Genomic DNA, 16,629 nt, shown 5'->3' on the forward strand with positions numbered 1-16,629 from the left:
TTATATCATGTCCAAGGGGTCTAGGAACAGTGGCTCGTGCCTGTAATCCTAACACTCTGGAAGGCCCAGGCTGGAGGATCACTTGAGCTCAGGAGTTCGAGACCAGCCTGACCAAAAGTGAGACCCCATCTCTACTAAAAATAGAAAAAATTAGCAAGAACTTAAAAGAGGTGAGGGAACCAGCTGTGTAGACATGAAAGTGTTCTATCATATCCGGCATGGTGGCATTCGCCTGTAGTCCCAGCAGCTCAGGAGGCTGAGGCAGGAGGATCACTTGAGCCCAGGAGTTCGAGGTTGCTGTGAGCTATGATGACACCGCTGCACTCTACCCAGGAAGACAGAGTGAGACTCTGTCTCAAAAAAAAAAAAAATTAGCTGGGTGTGGTGGTGCATGCCAGTATTCCCAGCTACTTGGGAGGCTGAGGCAGGAGGATCACTTGAGCCCAGAGGCTTAAGGTTGCAGTGAGCTATGTAGGATGATGTCACTGCATTCTAACCCCGGCAACAGACCAAGACTCTGTCTCAAAAAAAAAAAAAAGAGTTCAGTTTTGAACACCAGGTTTAAGTTTGAAATATTTAGTGGACAGCCAAGTAGAGAGATATTCATAGAGTCAGTGTTTGGAGGACTCTGAGTGATACCTTTCTTGCTTAAATCCTGTTTATCAACCTTTTCATTAGAAAACATTTCATTGATTTGGAAGAATTCATTTTTTCACCTGCTGCATTACCTCCTGAGCAGCAAAAATAAAGAAAATCACTAGGTGGTTTTTCCTTTCTTTCCTTCTTTCTTTCTTTTCTTTTCTTTTCTTTTTTTTTTTTTTTGAGACAAGATCTCACTGTGTCACCCAGGCTGGAGTAGAGTGGCATGATCATACTTCACTGCAGCCTCGAACCCCTGGGCTCAAGCGATTCCCCCCCACTCAGCCTCCTGAGTAGTTGGGACTACAAGCAACCACCAGCTAGTTTTTTTATTTTTTTGTAGAGACAGGTCTTGCTATGTTGCCCAGGCTGGTCTTGAACTCCTGGCCTTAAGTGATCATCTCACCTCAGCCTCCCAAAGTTCTGGGATTAAAGACATGAGCCACGGTGCCTGGCCAGTTTTTCTTACTAAATGCTTTCTGTGTGCCAGGGCCTGCTAAGCTTTTTTTTCTTTCTGTCAATATATTGTTTAATTATCACACAATACCATGAAATAGGTAATATTTTCCCCATTTTACAGATGAGAAATCTGAGGTGCAGAAAGAGATTAATTTATCTAAGGGTCTCATAACTAAGTGGCAGAGCTGGGATTTAAATCAAGTTCTGATTGACAATAATCCTGTACTTACTAAACTTTAAGCTCCTTGGGCTTGGCCATTGTTGGTAACTGGCACATAAAAGTATGCAATAAATATTTGTTGGATGAATGGATAAATGAATGAATGAATAGTGCTTCTCAACATTCTAGCTGCCAACAGTTAAACTGTTAGCCACGAAGATATCTGCCTCTTTCAAGGTCAGTTTGGCCATCTGTTTGATGAATCCTTTCACAGTGTTGGTAATGAGAGGACAGCAGAAGGATTCAGAAAGTTCTTTGGGGGATTTCTAGCTAATCTTTCTCCTAATCCCCTCATGATTGTTAAACTAGTGTGACAGTTGAATTCACAGAACTCTTTTTTAGTTTAGGCTAGATGTGTTTCTAATAGAAGATTTGCCAAGTGTGTTTTTCTTAACTTGATAAGTGGTATCATGCCAAGGAGTTGGATCTGTATAGGCTGTATTGAGAGCTCTTCCTACTTTGGAGTCTATACCAAGTAGGACTATGGAAGGAAGGTGGTCTCCCAATATACTCTAACACTTTCCTACTACTCAAGGATATGTCTGCATTCCTGTACCTGATACATAATCATTTTCTGCCTTTACTTTCTCTTTATGTTGGTCTTGTCTTGTTATCCTAGTCACCATTGTTTACTTAGATAAGAAATTTTTAGATCAATAGTCTCCAAAGTCAATCATAGGTATTTATTTTCTTACATGCTCATTTTAGCTCATCTCACCCTCCTATAACAATTGCTGTGTCTGTTTCCTACTCAAGAAATAATTATTAAGCAGAGACTATGTCAAGGGCCAGTTTAATGAACCTCAAAAAGTGAGAAGCTATTCTATAATGGTGGCAGAATAATTGTCTGAAGTCTTCTGTGGTACTTGGCACAAGTAGCCGCTCAATAAATAGTAAATGAATTAATAATTTATAAAAGTATTAGTATAATACTTAGCTCTCATAGAAATGATAGTTCCCTTTTCCTTTGTCCCTGACCTCTCTCTTTTTCTACATCTTACCAATTACCATGTCCTGTCCATCTTACCTCCTTACTATCTTGGATCCATTTATCTTATGCCAATTCTTTCTGCCATCATCATCTCTTGCCACAACCTTCTAACTAGTCTCCCTGTCAGTCTTGTTTCAAACCTTAAATCTATAATCTATATTGCCAGTCAGAGTGGTCCTTCTAAAATACAAATCCTTTTTTTTCTTACCATCTTACCCATTTTTAAGTGTATAGGTCAGTAGTTAGCATTAAGTATTTTCATATTGTGTACAATAGATCTCCAGATATTTTTCTTTCTTTCTTTTTTCTTTTAGAGACAAGGTCTTGCTATGTTGCCTAGGCTGGAGTGCAGTGACTATTCACAGGTGTGATCACAAAGCACTATAGCCTCGAACTCCTGGGCTCAAGTGATCCTCCTGCCTCAGCCTCCTAAGAAGCTGGGACTATAGGCATGCACTACCACCAGATCTTTTCATCTTGTAAAACAGAAACTCTATACCCAACTCCTCCCCATTTCCCCCTCTCCCCAGCCCCTAGTAACCTCCATTCTACTTTCTGTTTTCATGAATTTGACTCCTCATATAAATGGAATCAATAGTACTTGTGTTTTTTCTTTTTTTTTTTTTTTGTTAAGAGACAAGATCTTGCTCTATTGCCCAGGCTGAAGTGTAGTAGTATGATCACAGATCACTGTAGCCTCCAACTCCTGGGCTCAAGCGATCCTCCTGCCTCAGCTAGGCGTATGTTACCACGCCTGGCTATTTTTTTTTTTTTTTTAGAGATGGGGTCTTGCTATGCTGCCCAGGCTAGTCTTGAATTTCTGGGCTCAAGCAATCCTCCCCCACCTTGGCCTCCCAAAGTGCTGGGATTATTGATGTGAGCCACTGTGCTGGGCCAGTATTTGTCTTTTTGTGACTGGCTTGTTTCATTTAGTATAATGTCCTTAAGGTTCATCCATGTTGTGGTATGTGACAGGATTTCCTTCCTTTTTAAGGCTGGATAATATTCCATTGTATGTACATACCACATTTTGTTTATCTGCTTATGTGTTAATGGACATTTGGGTCGCTTCCACCTCTTGGCTATTGCAAATAATGCTGCTATGAACATGAGTGTACAAATATCTCTTTGAGACCCTACTTTCAATTCTTTTGGGTATATACTCAGCAGGGGGATTGCTGAACCATATGACAGTTCTATTTTTAATTTTTTGAGGAACCTCCATACTTTTTTCTATAGTAGTTGCACCATTTTACAATCCCACCAACAGTGCATATGGGTTCTAATTTCTCGACATCCTCCCCAACACTTATTTTTTATTTTATTTTTTTAATAGTAGCCACCTTAATGAGTGCAAGGTGGTACCTCATTGTGGTTTTTTTTTTTTTTGAAACAGAGTCTCACTTTGTTGCCCGGGCTAGAGTGAGTGCCACGGCGTCAGCTTAGCTCACAGCAACCTCAAACTCCTGGGCTTAAGTGATCCTACTGCCTCAGCCTCCCGAGTAGCTAGGACTACAGGCATGTGCCACCATGCCCGGCTAATTTTTTCTATATATATTTTTAGTTGGCCAGATAATTTCTTTCTATTTTTAGTAGAGACGGGGTCTCGCTCAGGCTGGTCTCGAACTCCTGACCTCGAGCCATCCACCCGCCTCGGCCTCCCAGAGTGCTAGGATTACAGGAGTGAGCCACCGCGCCCGGCCTCATTGTGGTTTTGATTTGCATTTCTCATTTGTTGCAGAGGCTGTCCTTTCCCCATTGATACTTGAGTGTTTATTTCTGGGCTATTTTATTCTATTGGTCTATGTATCTGTCTTTATGCCAGTACCAGTGTTTAATACAAATCTAATTTTGTTTCTTTTTCTTTTTTTCTTATTCTGAAACCAAACAAATCTAATTTTGTTTCTCCCCACATAAACCCTTCTATGGCTCTTCATTGTCCTCAGGGTAAAGTTAAAACATCTGATTGTGCTATTGCTTATCTCTGTGGCCCCACTGCTTACTTCTCTAGCATCTCTGCTCATCTCAACTGTGAACTACAGCTGTACTGAACCTCTTTCAGTTCCACAAGTGGGACGTGACCCTTTTCACCTTTGGGTCTCTGCATCAGCTCTTTCCTCTGCCCAGAACACATCTCTCCATCTCCCCTTGACCCAGCCAATTCTTCAGGCCCCAGGTGAGATTTTACTTTCTCTGAGAAGCCTTTTCTGATCTCCTAAGATTAGTTTATTACCCCTCCTATGTGCTCTCATAATAAAATAGTATTTATTATTGATTTAAATTGACTGCTTGTATATGTAAGTTATAAATTCCTAGACAGCAAGGACCGTTTTATTTACATTGACATCCATTGGTTCCTAGCACAGTGCCTGACAAATGGTAGCTGCTTATCATATTTGTTGATTAAATGGATAAATGAATAATCAATGGCATTCCTTGGCTCAAAAACCTTCAGTGATTTCCTCATTGATTAAAGTCTTGGGTGAGGCCCAGGTATCTATCTGTATTTAAAAATAAATAGGCTGCTTGAAGGTCACTGGAGTTCGAGACCAGTCTGGACAACATAACGAGATCCTGTCTATATAAAACAATTTTTTTATAAGCACCATATGTACTCACCATCAAATTGGTTTCACTGATCATTACCTAAGAGCACATTTAGGAATAACATTAATCGGATGTCGGGCAGATGTTGGGGGGATGGGATGGGTGTATACATACATAATGAGTGCAATGTGTACCGTCTAGGGGATGGACACGCTTGAAGCTCTGATTTTGGGGGGGGCAAGGGCAATGTATGTAACCTAAACTTTTGTACCCCCATAATATGCTGAAATTAAAAAAATAAAAAAATAAATAAAATTTTAATTAAATAAGTAAATAAAGCTTTACAGAGTATTTTGATGCACAGCTAAATTTAAAAAATGGAATTCAGGATAAACACTAGTCCTTTATGCCCTAGCATAATCCTACCTTTTTTCTCCTAGTTCTCCTCTTTTTTAGCAAATACTCTGTAATTCAGGCAAACTGGATTTTTTGTTGTTTATTGAACATGATCTGTGTTTTCTTGCTTTTTTCTTGAACTCCTGGCCTCAAGCAATCCTCCTGCCTTGGCTTCCCAAAGCTCTGTGATTATAGGCATGAGACACTGTGTCTGTTGTGTTGCCTTTTTATTCATATTGTTTCTTCAGACTGGAAAATACTTTTTCTCTCTGTCCTATAGAAATCTTCCTCCAATCAAGACCTGGCCCAAAGCCTACTTATCCCTATAAACCCTTTTCTGATTCTTTTTCTCTTGCTGGTGTGCCTTCCTCCACCCCCCCCCCCAGCCAACCACCACCACTTATTTGGTCATAATGTTTCCCTCCACTTATGTTTTCCTATATAGTATTTTTGTATCTCTCTTATTACACATTCTTCCATTTATTAAAGTTGTTTTTGCTTTAGCTTCCCTACACAAGTGTAAGCTCCTGGAGTAGAAGAAACCTGGGCTTTGAGATCAAAAGGCTTGGATGCAAATCCAGACTCTACTGTTTACTAGTTGAATAATCATAGACAAGTTGTTTAAATTCACTGGGCTTGATTTCATCATTTATTAAAATAAAGGATGACAAGAATGTTTCAAGATGTTACAATTGTGCATTTGTTCGTTCAGCAATTTTATTGTTCACTGGATACTGGGCTTACAAAGTTGAGAAGGACCTAGTTCCTGCCATCAAAGTAATAGTGCAGTGTGATGTGTAATAAGCAATAGTGGAAATATGTACAGGATGCTAAAGTGGCACAAAGAATGGGATGGAGTATCAGGGAATGCCTTCTTACATAAGGGGCTCTCGTTGGATTTTTTTTTTTTTTTTTTTTTTTGAGACAGAGTCTCACTTTGTTGCCTGGGCTAGAGTGAGTGCCGTGGTGTCAGCCTAGCTCACAGCAACCTCAAACTCCTGGGCTTAAGCGATCCTACTGCCTCAGCCTCCCGAGTAGCTGGGACTACAGGCATGCGCCACCATGCCTGGCTAATTTTTTCTATATATACTTTTAGTTGTCCAGATAATTTATTTCTATTTTTAGTAGAGATGGGGTCTCACTCAGGCTGGTCTCGAACTCCTGACCTCGAGCGATCCACCCGCCTCGGCCTCCCAGAGGGCTAGGATTACAGGCGTGAGCCACCGCGCCCGGCCTCTAGTTGGATTTAAAAGGACAAATAAAAATTAGCAAAGCTACAAAGGGGAAGAATGATATTCTGGGCAGTAGATAAGCCATATGTGAAGGCAGGGAGAGTGAAACATTTAAATATTCTGAAACACATACTGGGTTAGTAAAGCCTTTTACTTTGTACCCAGAACTGGTCTTCTCTTTCTCTTTTTGAGTCAGGCAGGCCCTGGTGAACCTCCTGGAGTAGAGGCTGAACTGTGGCAAACTCAGGTCTTGGCAGTGGCTGTAGATCCTCAAACTGAGAACAGGAGGCTCCTTTGGAACACAAGCCTCCCACAGGGCACTCTTGGGATGCCTGTCCTGGAATTACCCAGGGCAGTAACAAAGCTTTCTTTTCTTCTTTAAACCAAGCCAGCAGGATGGGATGTCGACTAGCCTTTGTGTTTGGAGCTGACCAACAAACATACAGTGGCTAGCACAAAGGCATTGTTGGGCTACAATGAAAACTAGGTCGGGGCGCAAGCCCTTCTCTGCACAGGGCTCATCTGAAGAGCAGAAGGTCTGATAAGCCACTGACTTGGCTGTTTGATATTGATGCTGGTTTCTGACAGGTTTCTGACTTACTGATGAAACAATGAGTCAGGTAAGAGTCTGATATCCCTTCCCATTGCTGTTCTAAACATCCAAATTTGGAACCTCTGAGTTGCCTTTGACTCTTTTTTGTCATTTCTCATATCTACCACTCAGTTGCTAAATCCTTTGGATTCTACCTCTGCATATTGATTCTAGTCTACTTTTTCATGCCCATAACAGCACTCTAAGTCAGATATTTGGTCACCTCTTATCTGGCTGTTGTTACACCCTCCAAAACTGCCTCTACTTCCTCTTCTGTCCTGCTACCAGAAAGATCATTTTAGTTTTGTAGAGCTGCTATAACAAAGCACTACAATGTGAGTGACTTATTACAACAAAACTTTATTCTCAAGGCTAGAAATCCAAAGTCAAAGTGCTGTCAGGGCCATGTTCTTTCTGAAGGCTCTAGGGGAAGATCCTTCCTTGCCTCTGCCTAGCTTCTGGTGGTTGTTACCAATCCTTGGTGTTTCTTGGCTTACAGATGTGTCATTCCAATTTCTCCCTCCATCATCACATGACATTTTCCCTGTGTATCTGTGTTTCTTCTCTCTCTCTTTATAAGAATACCAGAGTTCAGGAGTTCAAGACCAGCCTGAGCAACATAGCAAGACTCCTTCTCCAAACAAAAAAAAAAAAAAAAAAAAAACTAGCCAGGCATGGTGGCATGTGTCTATAGTCCCAGCTACTTGGGAAGCTGAGGCAGGAGGATCGCTTGAGCCCAGAAGTTCGGGGCTGCAGTGAGCTATGATTGTGTGATTGTGCCACTGCACTCCAGCCTGGGCAACAGAGTGAGGCCTTGTCTCTAAAAAAAAAAAAAGAAAGAAAAGTAAAGAAAAAAGAATACCAGTCATATTAGATAAAGGCCCCACCCTACTCCAGTATGACCTCATCTTAAATTGATTAAAGACCCTATTCCCAAGTAAGGTCACATTTATAGTTACTAGGGTTTAGGACTTGAACACATCTTTTTGGGGGATATAATTCAGTCCTTATCAGATCATATTGTACCTTTACCTGTAAAATTTCAGTGGTCCCCCCCATGGTCTGCCAAATTAATTATAGATACTTCATCTTGGTATACCAGAACTTCTATACTAATAATATGTATGATAATAGAAATAATAACAACTGACATATTGATAACTTTCTTTGACATTATTCTTAGCATTTTACATATATCAACTTACTGACACAACTAGTTGTAGTCAGAGATGAGATTCAATCCTCGGCAGTCTAACTGTAGTCTGTGGGCTTCCCCACTACACTCTACTGCCCATCTTAACTTTTTAGCTTCATCCCTTCTCCCGTACTTATGAAGAAAGAAAAAAAAAAGAATAACTGATAATCCCTTTATTTTGTTATCTTTGTGTTCCTTTTGCATAGAATGTCTTTCTTACCCCTGACCTTGCCTATGGGTTGCCAGTAAATGGAACTGAGTCCTCAATAATGAGTGAATATTAACCAGGCCTAGGTGGAGGAGGATGTTCTAGGTAAAGGGACCAGCAATGTGTACACATGTGCAGGTAAGCAGGTGTCAGACCTTTATAAGCAGGATTGAAAGGCTCTGTGTGCCATGCTAAGGATTATGGGTTTTATCCTAAGAGTAATAGAGCATCATTGCATAATTTTAGCAGGTGAGTGACTTCAGGTTGGCATTTCAGAAAGATTATTTTGTCTGAATTGTGGAAAATGGATTGGAATGAGGGCTAAATCTTTTCAAGATGCAAAAGGGGGCAAGAAGACTAATTAGAAGGCTAGTGGAATAACCTAGGGGAGGGATGAGAATAATAATAAGATATTGATAGTGAGAAGAATTAGTACTGTAGTAGCAGCTAAACACCATGCTGGTCTGTCTTTGTATAACTTATCTCTTTTAATTACTCCCTACCTTTGATCAAATACCAAATCCTGTTGATTCTACTTCTGAGTTGTCTCTCAGATATTAACCTCCTTTCCATTATTGCTGCCATTGTCCTATTCAGGGCTTTGTTATCCTATCTGTTCTCCCAGCCTTATTTCCAGGCCTTTCCATACAGTTTTTACATTACTGTTAGAATGATATTTCTGTGTAGCATATCTGATCATGTTATTCTCTTGTGTGGAAAAAAAATTGTTAGTTGATTATATGTCTTTTTTTTTTTTTTTTTTTTTGAGACAATCTTGCTGTGCTGACTTGGGTACAGTGCAGTGGTGTGATCATAGCTCACTGCAACCTCAAACTCCTGGGCTCAAGTGATCCTCCTGCCTCAACCTCCCGAGTAGCTGGGACTACAGGCACACACTACAACATCCAGCTAATGTTTCTATTTTTAGTAGAGACAGGGTCTCACTCTTGCTTAGGCTGGTCTCAAACTCCTGAGCTCAAGCACTTCTCCTATCTTAGCCTCCCAGAGTGCTAGGATTATAGGCGTGAGCCACCATGCTCGGCCCCCTTTGGTATTTTTAAAAAGATGTTGGCATATGATTTCTTGCATTTTAGTAATAAAGGTTTATTTACATAATATGATTTAGTTGCCAAGACATATTTAGTTATTCAGTGCCTTCTAGGAAAAAGAATCTGTATCTTTAATGAAACCAAGTATCAAATACAAGAAAAATGGAAGAAACTCTTTTATAATATTTTATTAGACCATGAGGAAGAGATGTAGGTTTTGGTATAGGTAAAGTTGCTAGAGATAACAGTCAGTGAGAGGTCTTGAAGTATCTATAACACATTTGATTGGCTGTATTATAGTTTTCTGAACTTGAAAGTTTAAAATAACAATAAAAATGTTAAAACTTCTCTATTAAGTTATTTAAATGTATTGCCAATGCCTTAGATTGTTTTATAGGGCTGCCTGAGGGAGTGGTCTGGAAGAAAACGAAAGCAAAGCAGCTGTTATCCCCATCCGGAATAGCTGAATGTGCTAGTGCAGTTTGCTCTTGCCTCTGCTTCCTGCAGAGGGATTTGTTCAGAGGCCACACCAGCTGAGTCTGCACTGGGAACTGCCTATGGGGAAGTGAACATTCCAACTAATGGGCACATATAGTATGTAGCAACTTAGAAATCTTCCTTGTTGACAGATCTCAAACCTTTCCTCATATATGCAAAGGTCTTGAGACATTGAGATGTGGTTTCTGAGGGCCCAGAGGCTTATCATCCCACCAATGTATTCATCAAAGGCAGGCAAAAGAAATGGGTTGTAAAAGCAAATTCCATTTGGTTTCCCTCTCTGGTCCTTGGTTTATGCTTTTTCCATCTTGCCTAGAAAAGCCAAAATCTATTAGCAGCATGATTCCTCATCTTGTCTCACCTTTTTCCTGTGCTCCTCTCTCTGGCTTGGTCTGTGGATTTCTCAGGCCTTTAGAGACATTGCTGAACAGAGTAAACGTGTTCCTCTGAACCAGAACCAAGAGTCCTGGCCTCACTTGGCCTGCAGAGTGTGCACATACAGTGTTCCCATCATAGTCTCTTCTGCCTGACACTCAGTTGGGAAACCTGAGTGGCTTGTAAAGACAGGGGTTCCATCACACTGTCACCATGCCAAAGACCTTCGAACCATCTCTTCAGACCTTTTGACTCTCAGAGCTAAAGAAATTTGCCTGGGCTGGGTGTGGTGGCTCACGCCTATAATCCTAGCACTCTGGGAGGCCTAGGTGGGAAGATTGAGCTCAGGAGTTTGAGACCAGTACTCTACCCTGGGTGACAGAGCGAGACTCTGTCTCAAAACATAAATTAAAAAAGTAAGAAAGAAATTTGCCTGCATGATTAGATGTCAGTTTCATTGCCGCCTTGTAGCTTGGAATTCACAAGCTCAGTTTCTTTTCAGAAAATGGGCAGCTCAAATGTGAACCTTGGGTAGATTCAAGTAGAGTGAAGAGAAGAAGGCACTGTACTTATGCCGTCATTATTCCTTATTTTGAGATTCTCAAAGATGGATTATCAAGCAGGATGAAGCAGATCAATAGGTTTCTCTTTTGAGAAGCTAGACTAGAGGATGTATTATTTTAGCCATTCTTTCTGTCTTGCCAAACTGATCTGTCCTTTCCAAGGATCTAAAGTGCTGCATGGTGCTGCCCCCAACTGGTTCATTTTGGTGCTCATATTATCACAACAGAAAATCTCAGGTCATATGACATTTAAATTTTTTCTAAGCACTTTCAAATGTTTTATCAGATTCTCATAATAACATTGTGAATTAGGTAGATCAGGAATTATAATAACTACTTTGTAGTTGAGAAAAATGAAGGATACATAACTTCATTAGTTGGTTTGTCCAAAGTAAGTGGCAATTAGGCAGAATTAGACTAGAATTTAGATCTCTTGCCTCTTATCCCATTAGGTTCCCCAGTACTTTGTAAATTCAACATCACACCCCAAAAATAAGTATTAAGACATGAATTTTAGGCTTAGAGGAGTTTCTCCCTTTTTCTCCCTTGGAAGAAAGAGAGAGAATACATCATGTAAGTTTTGAGTAAATTCATGTTTGAGCTCCTATGCTACATGAGGCTCTCTGACTCAGATGCCATGGTCTCTCTGACTCTCCAGTGCAATGTAGTGGTAAAGAGTATGGACTCTAGAGCCAGACTGCAGAGCCTACCTGTCTCTGGCACTTAATAATTGGATAACATTGAGCAAGCTGCTTAACCTCTAAATGCCTTCTGTAAAATGAGAGCAATAGTACATTTATATCATAGAGTTATTGTGCAGAATAATGAGATAATATATGTAAAGTTCTTAGAATAGTACTGGCCCAATGTAAGCACTTCATTAAATATTAGCTGCTATTATTATTTTCTATGTATAAATATACTTATTCCCTCTTAAAAAAAGAGCAAAAATCAGCCCTTTATGGGTATATAGGAATGATAAAGAATAGCCACATTTCTTGAAGAGTACATATTCACATAATTTCTCCATAGCCTTATCTCCTACGCATTCCTCAGTTCACTTCAGTCTTACTCTAGTTTTAACCACTTTACTGAAAATTCTCTGGCTAAGGCTGTCAGTGACTTTGTAGTGGACACTTTTGAAGCTCATCTTACTTGATCTGTAGCATTTGATATTCTGGTCATTTTCTTTTTAGAATGTTGTCCTTCTTTAAAATCTACGATGACATTGTTGCTTGGTTCTTCTTCCTCTGCTTGTTCCTTTAAATTTTACCATTCCTTAGGATTCTGTTAATTTCCCATCTTACATGTTAACCCCTGGACAGTTTTATACATTCCCTGGACTCCATTACTGCTTCAGCTCAATGTTGTTGCCCAGACTTTATTCTTAAACTTTAAAATAATTCTTTTTTTTTTTTTTTTTTTTTTTTGAGACAGAGTCTCGCTCTGTTGCCTGAGCTAGAGTGAGTGCTGTGGCGTCAGCCTAACTCACAGCAACCTCAAACTCCTGGGCTTAAGTGATCCTACTGCCTCAGCCTCCTGAGTAGCTGGGACTACAGGCATGCGCCACCACGCCCAGCTAATTTTTTCTATATATATATTTTTAGTTGGCAAGATAATTTCTTTCTATTTTTAGTAGAGACGAGGTCTCGCTCTTGCTCAGGCTGGTCTCGAACTCCTGACCTTGAGCGATCCACCCACCTTGGCCTCCCAGAGTGCTAGGATTACAGGCATGAGCCACCGCACCCGGCCTAAAATAATTCTTTATAGGACATCTCCACCTTAAATTCAACTTGTCCCAGCTGAACTCAGTATCTCTTAACATTGCCTCTTCTAAAAATCTAATCCTTTCCCTATATTCTAGATAATTAGTAATGACATCCAGGGACCAATAGCCTGGGATCATCCTAGAGCTTTTTATTGTCCCCATTCTCTGATCCAGGCAATCATCAAGTTTTCTTTACTCTGCCATCTACCTACATTTTGAATCTTGCCTTGTCCCATTGACTCTACTTTCGCGTTGACTTAGATGCCCTTCTCTAACCAGGATAATTGCCTCACTTGTTTCTCCTTTCTTATATTCTCCACTCTAATCTGTCTATCATACTATTGCTAAAATAATCTTTTCTTTAAAAAGAAAATATGACCATGTTGCTCCCCTGTTTAAAAGGCTTCTTTTGTTCCCTACAGACAGGATAAAGTCCACATGTCTTAGCAAAACATATCAGCCTCACTTCCTGATTCTCCTATACATGCACTCTGGCCATATTGAGTAAATTAGTTTCCTGAATGCACTTAACCTATAGCTTTGCATATGCTGTTCTCTCTGTGTGGACTGTCCATCTTTCCTGGTACTTCATGTCATCCTTTCTGACTCCTCATTTCCTTGTGCAGCTTCCTCTGTCATGCTCAGACAGAGTTAGTAACTTTATCCTGAGTGGTGCATGTCTGCATATAACTGCATTTTAATATTTACCATATGATATTATTTGTATCCCTTAATAGGTTGGGATCTCCTCAAAAGGAAGATACCTTTGTGTGCAGCACCCACCATAGTGCTTGGATGCAGAATAAGCCCTTAGTAACTTAAAACAAAACAAAACAAAACATATGGTCTCTGTCTTCTAGGTGTCTACTCTGTAAATCATCAGCCTAAACACTTCTGATAAATGGTAGCTGGGTTTTCCTTCTGTTTTTCAGTATATCAACTCCGGGAACCTGGAACAGTTGCTAGACAGTAACCTGCATTTGCCCTGGACTGTGAGGGTAAAACTGGCTTATGACATAGCAGTGGGCCTCAGCTACCTTCACTTCAAAGGCATTTTTCATCGGGACCTCACGTCTAAGGTATGAAGGCTTTACTTTGACAAATCTTTGAGAGACACTATCCTTTTCTTTTACCAAGAAAACTGTGTTAAGAAATTAGTCACTAATGAGTTTAGAAATATGTAGATCTCTTATAGATTTAACATTTAATCACAGAGGACATAACTCATTACTCTTTATAGGTAGCTAGTCCTTAAAAAGCCTATATCAGCTCAGAGCAGGTACCTTTCAGTGTTGAGCCAGGCAACACATTCATCTTGAGAACCTTCACATTTGACTTCAGTTCTCCTGAATGTGTGTTGCAGGAGCAGATGACAGGAGGAGGGTTCAGAGATTCTTGCTCTGTAAGAGTGACAGCAGTCAAGGCGGTGTGGGGGCCTGTCAGTTTTCTCTCCCATGGCCCCCAGGACATAGCTCTTAGCTAAGGAGTTCAATGATTTTTAGTCACTTGAGTACAGGTTTTGAGGGCCATAATGTACTGACCCATTTTCTGTCTGTGTGATTGAGTTTCTGCCACCCTGCCAGTTCCTCTTTGGTGTCAGCTGGTCTCTGTAGTATTCTCTTGTCCAAATTGCTATGTGACCAGTTTAGAAAAGAGTTGCTTTCAGAGGATGTTGGCCATGCTACAAACCTGGCACCCTAAAGCCAAATGGCCCAGGATACCACTGTGACAAGGCTTATATAAATAGTACTGTTTAATGATTAATGGATGAACCATAAGGCCATCTAACATATCTAATATGACTTCTGCCCAAGAACCGAATTCAAGTCTTCTAGGGAGATGTATAGCAGTTTTGTACCTGCCTAAGAACAGCTGTCATTTCATTCCCCATTCTCTACACATACACGTGCACACATACATACATGCATACACATAATCCTATACCACTTCTGTCACAGATAAGGGGGGAGAGGAGCCTGTTATAGGAAGAAGTTTGCAAAGAGAACCAAAACAGCTGTACTCTGAGCTAATAAGTAAGTGCCTGGCTACCATACCATTGGAACGGTTCTGGTGTTTCAAACAGCAGTACTCCACCTGATAGACCCTGGCTGTTGGTTTATAAACTATGGTACAGAAAATACCTTTGGGGAGGTGACTGTAGGGCCACTGGGTGTGGCAGAGTCATTTACAGTCAGCCGCACTATAGGAGCACAAGACTGACACGTAGAACTGGAAACTAGCTGAGACCTAGCTGTAAGAAGCCCTTTATCTATGTTAGTACTTCAAGAACTGGACAGTTGGGACCTGGAAGGTGATATTTTATTTATTCATCAGTCATTTCTTCTCCGTGAGAATGTTTTAGAAAATCCAGACTAAGAAAACTGCATTTGTTTTAGGCAAATGGGTGGGATTGTATCAACTTAGATAACTTCCTTAAGGTGATACTCTTGCCTCAGACATCTAGTCAAAAGCAAATCTTGGCTTTCTACTCAGTACTATTTCTTCTAAGGTGGACGGAGTTTGTGACAAATTATCCATCAATTATACAGATATTTTCCCCACACCTACCTGAGTATCTCCTGTGCCTGGCTCCATGGGTGAAGGAATATTAGAAAAGAAGAATTTCTGATCTGGAGATACTTACAGTCTTGTTGGGAAATAATTAAAAGACAGTGCACAGCACTTTATAAGTGAGTGTTAAGCTACATAGGTTTTCAGAGCAGGGAAGATCATTCTGGAGGAAGAGAGTTCATGAGAGTTCATCATGTTCCCTTCTATGCCCCGAAAGCACTTTGTCCCACCACACTAGTGTTCAAGTGTGGTTCTGTGTGGGCTTGTTGTGTTGTATTGTAAAAAATGACTAACCTTTTTGGACTATAGGGTAAGACCACTGTCCTTTGTTTTTTCTCATAGGCAGTGGGTATTCCCAGTGTCAGTTGGCTTGACACAAGAAACTAGGAACTTAGGAGAAAGAACTCTGTTTCTGCACTGTGCTTTCCTGGGTCTGGATTTTAAAGTGTTAAGGATAAAGAACAAATGACTTAGGATGCCTGTAATCCTAGTCCTCTGGGAGGCCGAGGTGGGTGGATTGCTCGAGCTCAGGAGTTCGAGACCAGCCTGAGCAAGACCCCGTCTCTACTGAAAATAGAAATAAATTATCTGGACAACTAAAAATATATATAGAAAAAAAAAATTAGCCGGGCATGGTGGCGCATGCCTGTAGTCCCAGCTACTCGGGAGGCTGAGGCAGTAGGATCGCTTAAGCCCAGGAGTTTGAGGTTGCTGTGAGCTAGGCTGACGCCACGGCACTCATTCTAGCCCGGGCAACAAAGTGAGACTCTGTCTCAAAAAAAAAAAAAAAAGAACAAATGACCTTTGCAAGCTCTAGAGGAAGGCACTGTAGGGGATCTCAAGTTGAAGACAAGTGAGTCTTATAAACTTTATAAACTATCTAATTTGAGATTCTTTTTGTGTTCATTACCCTTTTATCATCTCTGAGCTTTTTGTGGTAAAGTTTTGTCTGAATGTTCCAGCCTTGTTGTATATGTTGCAGGAATCAGGGAGAAGATTGTATGTCCATACCCAGGCCAGAGCAGCCCCACCCAGGACACTTGTGTGGTGGTGGCAGTGACCCTAAGATTGAGAAGCCCCAAGGAGAAATAAGGCTCATGGGACAGCAGAGGGCTCTGAGGTTTCCAGACTATGTCTTCATTGTCAACCTTGGGTCCATGTTTGATTTCTTTAAGATCAGTGTTACCTATATTTTAGAAGTGTACACTTCATATTTGATTGTTTTGTTCTGTGTTTCCCATCAGCGCATTAGTTTCTCAAGCGCTCCTCTTATTTACCTTTGTATTCATAGCACCTAGCACAGAGCCTGTGAGAGTGGGGGCTTCC

At 40.7% G+C, this 16,629-nt stretch overlaps 1 protein-coding gene across 1 annotated transcript in view; it reads left to right on the plus strand.

The window, feature by feature from the left end:
- The window catches only part of TESK2 (testis associated actin remodelling kinase 2), a 123,079-nt gene that overhangs the window by 98,899 nt on the left and 7,551 nt on the right, over window positions 1-16,629 (plus strand). Inside the window, exon 5 of the mRNA XM_045545554.1 lies at window positions 13,665-13,811. Coding sequence (XP_045401510.1) covers window positions 13,665-13,811 — 147 coding nt within the window. The remainder of the gene's footprint in view (window positions 1-13,664; window positions 13,812-16,629) is intronic.

This window comes from Lemur catta, chromosome 3 (genome assembly GCF_020740605.2).
Source record: "Lemur catta isolate mLemCat1 chromosome 3, mLemCat1.pri, whole genome shotgun sequence".
NCBI classification, from domain to species: domain Eukaryota; kingdom Metazoa; phylum Chordata; class Mammalia; order Primates; family Lemuridae; genus Lemur; species Lemur catta.